Source organism: Equus przewalskii, chromosome X (genome assembly GCF_037783145.1).
Source record: "Equus przewalskii isolate Varuska chromosome X, EquPr2, whole genome shotgun sequence".
Lineage (NCBI taxonomy): Eukaryota > Metazoa > Chordata > Mammalia > Perissodactyla > Equidae > Equus > Equus przewalskii.
Window position 1 is genome coordinate 105636873 of NC_091863.1, and position 10315 is coordinate 105647187.

The following is a 10315-nucleotide window of genomic DNA, read 5'->3' on the forward strand; positions in this document are numbered from 1 at the left end:
AGCTCTTCTGTCTTCCCTAAATGAATTGGAAGCTTCCAAAAGGTAGCGCCCATGGCTTTCTTCCTTGTGATCCCTCTCCATCCTTGCATCTGATATAGGGCTCTGTATACAATATGTATTCAATTCAGTGACCTGATTAGGCATGATCCGAAGCCACAGGCAGAGAATTGGCTATGGGAAAGGGAATGGGTCTTAGGGTATTGAATCTATTATAAGTTTAAGAGACTAGATTTACCAGAAAGGGAAAACATTTGGAAACTCTTGACTCTGAGGGTAAAGAGAGAGGGTGGCATCTTGCCTTATACTGAAACAGTGTAATGTAGTAGAAAAGGAGATTCAGAGTCAGAGGGTCCTGAATTGAAATTCAAGTTTCACTGCATACAAGCTATGTGACCTTAGGCAAATCACTAAACCTCTCAGGGCCTCAGTTTCCTCATCTATAAGTTGGAGATAATAATACTTGACTCCCAGAATTATGAAGATGATTCAAGGCATAATCTATCTAAAATTCCTAGAATAATGCCTGAGACATGGTTGGTGGCCAAAAATAAGCCACCTCCCTCTCCTTCCTTTCTTTATCCTTCCTTTACTGCACTGGACATCATGGAAATCTGGGAGTGGGAAGAGAGAAGAATTGTGAGGTCTTTTTGAGAACATTCCCAAATGTTTCCTTCACATCTTTGTTTCTCAGACTGTAGATCATGGGATTGATCATGGGGATGACCACTGTGTAGAATACAGAGACCAAGCTGTGCCTGCCTAATAAGTACTCAGAGGATGGGCGCAAGTAAATGAACACTGTGGTTCCATAGTACAGGCTGACAGCAGTCAGGTGGGAAGCACAAGTGGAGAATGTCTTATGTTTGCCCTGGGCTGAGGGGATTCTGATGATAGCCAAGAAGATACATGTGTAGGAGACCAGGACAATTGGCAGGGACACAGACACATTAAAGCCACCACAAGCAAAGAGGAGAAGCTGGAGGACATGTGTGTCAGAGCAGGAGAGTTTTAAAAGGGGAAGAATATCACAGAAGTAGTGAGTGATGACACGGGACTTACAGAAGGTCAGATGAAAGGTTGTGCTAGTGAGGAGCATCATGTTCATCAGGCCCACTGCATAGCTAGCAGCCACTAGCTGCAAATAGAGCCTTGGGGACATGATGATATGGTACAGCAGAGGGTTGCAGATGGCCACATAGCGGTCATAGGCCATTGAAGCCAGGAGGAAGAACTCAGTGACAGCAAAGATCAAAAAGAAGCTTGTCTGGACCACACAACCAGAGAAGGAGATGGTTTGGCAGTCAGAGAAAAACCCCATCAACATTTTTGGGACTGTGACTGAAGAATAACAGAAGTCAAGAAAGGACAGGTTGCTGAGGAAGAAATACATGGGAGTGTGGAGTCGTGGGCTAACTACAATGAGGGCAAGGAGGCCCAGGTTTCCCACCACTGTGACTGCATAGATGAAGGTGAAGAGGGAAAAGAGGATGGACTGAAGCTGAGGATCATTGGTGAGGCCCACGAGGAAGAATTCACTCAACTTGCTGGTGTTGCCTGCTCCCATTGGGCCACTGCATGTCTGCAGGAGGGAAGTGCATGACAATAGTGAGACATATACAACTCAAGTCTTTAAACAGGCACCTGCAGGGCCTGGCCCTGGCTACCTAGGACATGACATATTGCATGTGTCAACTATGGCAAATGCTTCATCTTGGCCCACTCATCTCTTGCCACCCTCCAGCCTACTGTATACAAGGTTTAAGGGCAAGAAGATGGAATCTGAAGGGAGAAGAATGGAACTGAATCTCAGTTTTTCCACCTATTGTCTCCGTGACCTTGGGCTAGTGTCTTAACCTCTCTGAGTCTTCTCTGTAAACAGGGATAAAACATCAATCTTGTAAGACTGGTTGCCAAGACTGAAGGTGATGGTGGGTGTAGGTAAAATGTTTAGCAGGACATAAGAAGAAGAGGAGATACCCAGTGAATTCTAATTTCATTCCTCCTTCCACACCCTTTTTCTTTCCAACGCTGAACTTGTCATCACCCAAAACTTAGCCTGAGCATAAAGTCAAGAACACAAATCTTAGACACACGAGGGTCCCTAGAAACTTACTAGTTCTTTCATTATCAGTTGTGTGTTTGAAGGACAGCAGGGGACAAATGGAGAGGGAATATAAAACAATATAATATAGACATAAGAGGGCAAGTTCCAAGGTCAATTATATGTGGGTTAGAAACCAACTGTATGACTTACTAGCTGTGTGACCTTGGGCAAGCTACTTAACCTACCTGAGCTTCAATTCCCTCATCTTTAAGATGAGAGTAGCAAATATTTTCAGCTTCATTAATTTACTGTGAAGATGAAATGAGAATTCATGTAAAGCACTTAGCACAGTGGCTGGCACACACTAAGCACATGGTAAATATTAGCTATTATTATGACTGGAAATCCCCTAGTAGATCTGTTCAAACTACACACAAGCCCCTTTTAGATTCTGTCACTTGCCCCTTGCTAGAATCCCTTCCTAAACTGAACTCCTGTTACTAATCATTGTGTTGTAATTCTCCAGCATGTTGAAGTAGTAAAAAGGGTGAGAACTACTTCTCTCATCTAATACTGTTTTAAAGGTGGAGAAACCCAGAACCTGGGGCCCCAGAAGGGGAAGTAAATTTTCTGTAGTTTCCCAAGGATCTGTTGTAAATGCCAGAACTGGAAGCAGGTATCCTGTCTACAGTATTCCTTCCACTGGGAGGAGGTAACAGCCTCTGATCCCTAATCTTTCAGAAACATGAAATCCACGACCTCATCAGAACACAAGAGGTTGCTTCCTCCACAGTTCCTTGAAAAATCACAACGCTAAATTCTGCTTAGGGCCGTTTCTATCCTTTCTCTTAATCAGGGAGATTACCAATGTCTGACTATACTTTATTCTAATATTGTTTTTCCTGTTAAGAGCTTGGATAGTGAAGAACAAAATATAGCATTGCACAGAGGATTTATATCATTGGATTTAGAGTGAGAATACCTGGGTTTGAGTTCTTATTGCATACCATTTTAGCTCTATGGCCTTTAGTAAGTACTTTCTGAGTTATAGGATCTTCATCTGTAAAATGGGAACAATAACAGTTGCTCTTCTGATCTCACAGAATTGCTGCAAAGATCCAATAAGAGTCTCTAGGAAAATGCTTTGCAAAGCGTAAATATAGTCAGGGCAGATACTCAGAAAGTATGCACTTGGAAAGACAAATCAACTTTTAAAAAGTTCTATGACAACTGTTGAATTGCTGCTCTGGAGCATCTCATCCCTGGCTGCTTCCCTGGCACCTGCCAGCCCACCTTGGCATTCACAACACTGGCCTCCATCATCTCGTGGGCTCCAAGTCAGATCCTGGAAGAGAAAACTAGATTAGCCTCTGGCAACTTGTAAGTAAATGCCTGGTGTCCATCTTCCCCTCTGAGGCTGTGGCTGCCTGCTTTGGGCTGGTATTCCATTAAAGTAACTTTTATGGCCATCTTTGGGAACCAAAATTTCCACAGTATACAGTACTAGTTGTTAAAATTTTAAATATTATCCCGAGTATATTAGTAGCTACTATTAATAAAGTACCTCATAAGTGCCACACACTATGCTGGGTGATTGATAGAAATCATTTTATTTAATCTTCTTAACGACCCTAGGAAGTAACTACTGTTATCATTCCCATCCTACAAACCAGGCAACTGAGGCTTGGAGCATTCCAATGCCTTGCTCAAGGTCTCATAATTGGTTAAGTGGCAGAATCTACATTCAAATATGGGTCAGCAATATTCTAATGCTACTGTAATATCCATGCTGTCTTTTTAAAATATAGAATCATAAGTTAAATATCATTAAAGTTTTTTCAAGGGATTTGCAAATCTAACCTTTCTTTGTTATCATGCTAATCTTGGAAATAAGATGGCTTCTCTTAATTTTACAGATGATGAATCTAAGCTACAAAAAAGTTAGATACATATTTCTTGGGCATGCATGCACTCATTCATTCAACTAATATTTATTGGGTGCTCGGTGTGTTCCCGGCACTAGGGGTAGTCTCTCGGACTTTACAATTTAAAGGAAGAGATGTACAGCAAATAGACAAACAAATAGTTTTTAAAATAAATAAAATTATAAAAAAACAAAGCAAGTTAATGGAATAGAGAAGGCTCAGAGTTTGGAGGGGCAACACTGAACAGAATAGAAAGAAAAGCCACTCTGAGGATTTGACATTAAGACCTGGAATCTGAATGGAGAGGAGCTAGCCATACAAAGATCCAGATTACACACAGATGCTGAGTGCCATTGTCAGCAATAGAACTCAGGTCTCCTAAATTCTACCCAGGGCTGCTGTCTCCAATTGGAAGTACGGCCCAAGTAAAAGCTGCTGGAAATGACTGGATATGTGGAACGTTCAAACTTTTATCTACAACTATCCCTTTCTTTTATCACCTACCTTTCTTCTTTGAATGCCTCTAGAAGTCACAAGTATTCACCAGCCACTTTTCTGTTTCTGTACCCATCCAAAATGCTTCAGGCCAACATCGGTGGTTGGGCTCTTTCCATGTGTTCCCTTGGCGGGCACAGAAAAGTTCATGTGCCCATAACAGTAAAGCCTCTGGAACTAAGCTCCAAGTTACACTCTCTTCCTACTTCCCGCTCCAAGTTTGGCCATTTCTGTGCAGTTGGAAGAATCATTAATATAGCAAAGTTCCTGCCTTCTTGACTGGTCCCCTGAGATGCCGAGAAAAGTGAGCCCAGGGACTGAGCAGCTGTGACGTCCAAGATGGCTGGAGCAGTAAGCTGTGCCATCCCCGATGGGATGTTTTCACTGACTCATACTGAGAGTCTGGGGACCTGTAGTCACTACTGAGATATTTTGGGGACAGTTGGAAGAATCAAATTGACTATGAGATACATTGTGTTATAAAGATTTTATCTAAAATACATTCCCATACATATTAAAAAGTCTTAACCACAATTAAAATACCAGTTGTTTTCCAAAACATGGGGATTCTAGGAATTATGGATAAATGGCCCAAACAGAAGATGGTAGTAAGGATATATTTCTCATTTTATGTTGTGCCATATCACTTTGTTTACTCAACTCTTTACTCTGATTATAAACTATAGATTACTTTTAAACATCAAAGAATTATTTAATTAGTTTTATGTGGTCAATAAAGTCTCTGAGTGATACTCAGTGTTCTAATAAAATACTCTTGTGCCTAAGATGTGTGTAGTGGCCAGTTGCCTTGTACCATAATTTTCCATTTTTTATCAAACCAGGTTTGAGTTGTGGAAGACTTGATTCTACACATCATTTGTTTTATTTTTTCCATTCAATAAATGTTTATTAAACATCTATCATGTGCCTGTCATTGTGTTAGGAGGTAAAGATACAAAATCAATATTAAATTAGCAATATCCCCTACAATACTCTATTCGCACTCCCCAATACGTGTACATGTGTAAGTGTGCTCACACACACACACACAGCGTCTCCCATTTGGAAAGCAAAAGCAGCCTAAATCTCCATTTGTGCTGGCTCATTAGCAGCTTTTATAGAAAATACCAAGTTAATATGCATTTTAAGAGCTAAAGCTGTTGATTTTAAAACAAGAAAATTGTTTTAAAAGTAGACTTTATAGACATGTCTCTTGTGGGCAGATTCATTTAGTTCTGTTGCTTGGCTATGCAGAATTTTGTAGCCATTTTAAATAAAGAAATTATTCTTCATTTTCAAGTTAAATTGTGACAAATTAAGTGATATTTGAACCAGTTTATGAGCTTCTGCTATGACCCGATGGGCTGACTCCACGTATTGAAGAATGCTGTCTCCAAATTTAATTATCTTGGGACATCACTGCCACGTAAGATAAAATGAGCCATATTGTTCATCACAACTGCAGTCTTTGCTGAAATGGAGGTTATGGGATAACGACTTAAAGGCTAACTCATTAATGCTCAGGGATGAATGAGGTAATGTGCCAGCAGACCAAATTGGTGCCCAAATGTTTTTATCTAGAGACCCATATCTCTTTCCCATGTTGTGACATATTAATGAAGATGTCTTTATCCGTTGTCACTGCCTGTAGACATTTGAATAATGTAGAGGCAATACCTTCTGGGCACTTAGCCCTGTGCACTATCAATTTCTCAAACTTCAAAGATCTCTCAAAGGCTAGAAGCAAAATTGTGATGGTGCCATAAAGTACCTAATTTATAAGAATTCAAATGATGGCATCAGTGCAGTCCCTGCCTTTTTTCTCACAGGTGTTTATTAATGAGCACTGCTCCATCCCTAACTATTTGATGGGGACAATGGAGTAAATTAGTAATCCAAATTGTGAAGGCTGTGGATTTATGCGTAGCTGAAAGCATTCCCATCCTTGCAGTGTTGAAGCAGGCGGCTCTTCTGATATTAATTTGTTTCTCCGTCTGTGCTATGCATTTCAGGAGGACATGAAGACCAGGCTTAATGATACCCAAATGTGTTTCCCCTTTTTGTACTACTGTGATGATGGCTTGAGGGAGGAGTCATCTATCCTGGCGACAGATCCTGGGGGATGTCCTTTTACCAGTCTGCAGTGAATGAGGGCAGGGGATCTATCTCCATGGAGCCTGGAACATGGAAGTTTTTACTATCCTCCTGGAAATGAGTGTCGTCCCTTAGTTATGATGTCATGCTGGTCATTTGCTGTCCCAAATGAAAATTTCTTTAACTTTTCTATGACTTCTGAATGTATATTGTGTAGCTCAAAAGTTAAAGTTTCACGGGGTCGGCCTTGTGGTGCAGCAGTTAAGTTGGCACGTTCTGCTTCAGCGGCCAGGGGTTCACTGGTTCGGATCCTGGGTGCAGACCTACGCGCAGCTTGTCAAGCCATGGTGTGGTAGGTGTCCCACACATAAAGTAGAGGAAGATGGACACAGGTGTTAGCTCAGGGCCAGGCTTCCTCAGCAAACAAAGAGGAGGATTGGCAGCAGATGTTAGCTCAGGGCTAATCTTCCTCAAAAAAAAAAAAAGTTAAAGTTTTATGCTACATACTTTTAAAAGATTTATTGAGCTAGTCAGTACAAAGAACTATGCTAAATTCAATCACAAAATTTTATGTTATTCTTACAACAACCCTATGAGGTAGGTACTATATTTATTTGTATTTTATAGATGAAAAAAGTGAAAGCAAATAATTTTCCCAGGATCACACAGATGATATATAACTAAGCCAGGAATGTTACCCAGGTCCTTCTGACTCTTCAACCTAACAATCTATGCTCTTTCAGCCATTGCGTATTGAAATCATCTTTTAAAAACCTTATTTGCAAATTTGCTCAGTCCTTTTCTTTAAAACTAGTGGTTCTCAACACTAGTTGCACATTAAAGTCACCCGGGGACTTAAAAATGTACCATACCGCCAGGTCCCATTCTCAGATTCTAATCTAATTGGTCTGGAGTGGAGCATTGGCATCCGTATTTTTTAAAAGCTTCACAGGTGACTGTAATGTGTTGCCAGAGTTGAAAACAACAAATTTAGAGTTTTGTGCTGAGTTCCTTTTCCTGTTCCCTATTTACAAGTAGCACACTTAACCCTAGGTGCCTGATTCCTCACAGGATCTGAGGAAGAATTTAGAGCTTTCACTCAATACAGTGATCAAGGAGAGGTCTTTGCATAAGGGTTAGGGACTCTTCCTCCAGATCCTCACAAGTACCTCCTTATCTACAGAATCTTGACCATTGATCCTGGACAAACCCAAGGAATCTTATGAAGTAAAAGGAATTTCAGGAGTGACTGTATACACCATCTTCATCCCTTTCCCACAAAGCGATCTTAATCACAATTCTCAAAGCTATGAGGTACCTTCATTAAGGGGTGCTCTTTCTTTTATACAACAAACTTTTATTGAACACTATACATGCCAGGAACTGTTAGTGTTTCTCAGTTAGGGTGACAATTCCCTTATAAAGGACACTTAAAATTGTATGGAAGCTTTTTTGATTATGGAAATAACTGCGAAGAAATCCTGATATTAAGTCATAGGTGGCCAGGGATGCTAAATGTTCGATAATGCTCAAAAGAGTCTTGTACAAGTCTCACGACAAGAATCTTCTCACTCCAAATACCAATAGCACCTTTCTTGAGAAATAATAATATATAACCCAGGTCTGGGATATGACTCCTTGCCCCTTCAGTGACTGGCTGTGATCACCATCATCCTATTCCTGCTGAGGCTTTCTAAAGGAATTTTCAGTCAGTCTGTTAGTCAGTCAGCAACTATAAAGTTCTTACTGTACATTGAAACTTTAACAGACACTATGTAAAAGGAAAAGAAGACAGTCTTTAACTTCAGAGAGCTCACAATTTAGTTGGAGAGAAAAAATACACACTTGCAAATACAATTTAAGAACATTTCCCAAATAACAAAATATGAAGCCAACAGTAGGATGGTATAATGAAAAGAACATAATCTTTAGAGTCAGACAGAACTTGGTTTAAATTCTGGCCTCAAAGTCTTATTTTTATGTGATCTTGGGCATGGGTACTCAACATCTCCGAGTGTCAGTTTTTAATGTGTAAAATGGGATATTTACCTTGCAAAATTTAAATAAGTGTTACAAATAATTGTCAAGTACAGCACTTGTAACATAGAAAGTGCTCAGTAAACAGCATTGCCCATTGTTAAGAAGATAATATAATAAAAAGTATTTGAGTGAACAACATCATGAACTAATTGGAACTAATTTACATTTACAGAACCCTCTACTCAACAACAGCAGAATACATTTATCAAGATAGACCATATCTTGGGTCATATACCAAACAATAACACATTTGAAAAGAATTGAAATCATATGAGGTATGGTCTCTGATCTAAACTGGATAACTGACTTAAACTAGAAAGCAATAAAAGAAAAACAGCAAGAAAATCTCCAATCACCTGGAAATTAAACCAACTAAATAATCCATGGATCATAGAGGAAGTCTCAAAGTAAATTTGAAATTATTTAGAATGGAATGAAAATGAAAATGAAACATACCAAAATTTGTGGTTTTCAGTTAAAGTAGTGCTTAGAGAGAAATTTATACCATTAAAAGCGTGTATTAAAAAATAAGAAAGGTCTCAAATCAATTATTTGTTTGTCTTAGGAAACTACTAAAAGAATAGAAAATTAAATTAAATCAAGCAAAAGGAAGGAAATAATAACATAAATCAATTTTTTTAAAAAGAGAGAGAGAAAATGAAACTAAAGCTGATTCTTTGAAAAGATTAATAAAATTGTTAATTCTCTAGCAAAATTGAAAAGAAAAAAAGAGAAAAAATAAAAATTGCCATTCAGGGATGAAAGAGGGATGTTACTACAGGAAAATAAGGGAATACTATGACCAATTCTCCACACAGAAATTCTGCAACTTCGATGAAGTCATCAACTCCTCAAAAGCCAAATTATCAAAACTCACTGAAAATTAGATAACTTCAATAGTCCTTTAACTATTACAGAAATTGATTTCTTAGTTAAAATTCTCCTGAAAAATATATCCTCAGGTCCAGATAGTTTCACCCATGACTTTTATCAAACAATTAAAGAACATATAATACCAATCTATTCCAGAAAATAGCAGTAAACACTTTCCAACTTACTTTATGATGCCAAAATTACCCTGATGCCAGACAAAGACTTTGCAAAAAAAATTAACAACTACAAACCAATACCCCTCATGCAGATAGATGCAAAAATCCTAAACAAAATACTGGAAAATTCAAACCAGCAATACCAAAAAAGAGTAAAACATCACAAACTATTGGGGTTTATCTTGGTAGTGCAAGGTCAGTCCAGTGTTCCAAAATCAATCTAATCAATCAATATAATTCACCATTTTAACAGTCTAAAGAAGAAAAAACCCCACATGATCATATCAATAGATGCAGAAAATATCTGACAAAATACAACATCCACTCATGATTAAAAAAAAAAACCTCTCAGCAAACTAGGAGGAAAGGGAAATTTCTTTAACCTGATAAAAGGCATCTATGAATAATCTACAGCTAACATCATAATGGTGAAGGACTGAAAGCTTTCCTCCTAAGATCAGGAACAAAGCACAGATATCTACTCTCACATCTCCTATTCAACATCATACCAAAATTTCTAGCTGATGCAGAAAGAAAAAGAAAGAAGGAACATACATATTGAAAAGGAAGAAAGAGTCTTCACTTGTAGGTAATATGATTATCTATGTAGAAAATCTCAGGGAATGTAAAATGAGAACCTTCTAGAACTAATGAATAAGTTTAGCAAG

General features: G+C 38.7%; 1 protein-coding gene across 1 annotated transcript; it reads right to left on the bottom strand.

Moving 5' to 3' along the window:
* Window positions 1-601: 601 nt before the first annotated feature.
* LOC103559853 (olfactory receptor 5G9-like) lies at window positions 602-4829 on the bottom strand. Its single transcript, XM_008533660.2, has 2 exons — window positions 4671-4829; window positions 602-1579 (listed from the first exon to the last, which is right to left on the bottom strand). Exons 1-2 carry the CDS (start codon window positions 4827-4829, stop codon window positions 602-604), a joined length of 1137 nt encoding a protein of 378 aa, XP_008531882.2.
* Window positions 4830-10315: the final 5486 nt, after the last annotated feature.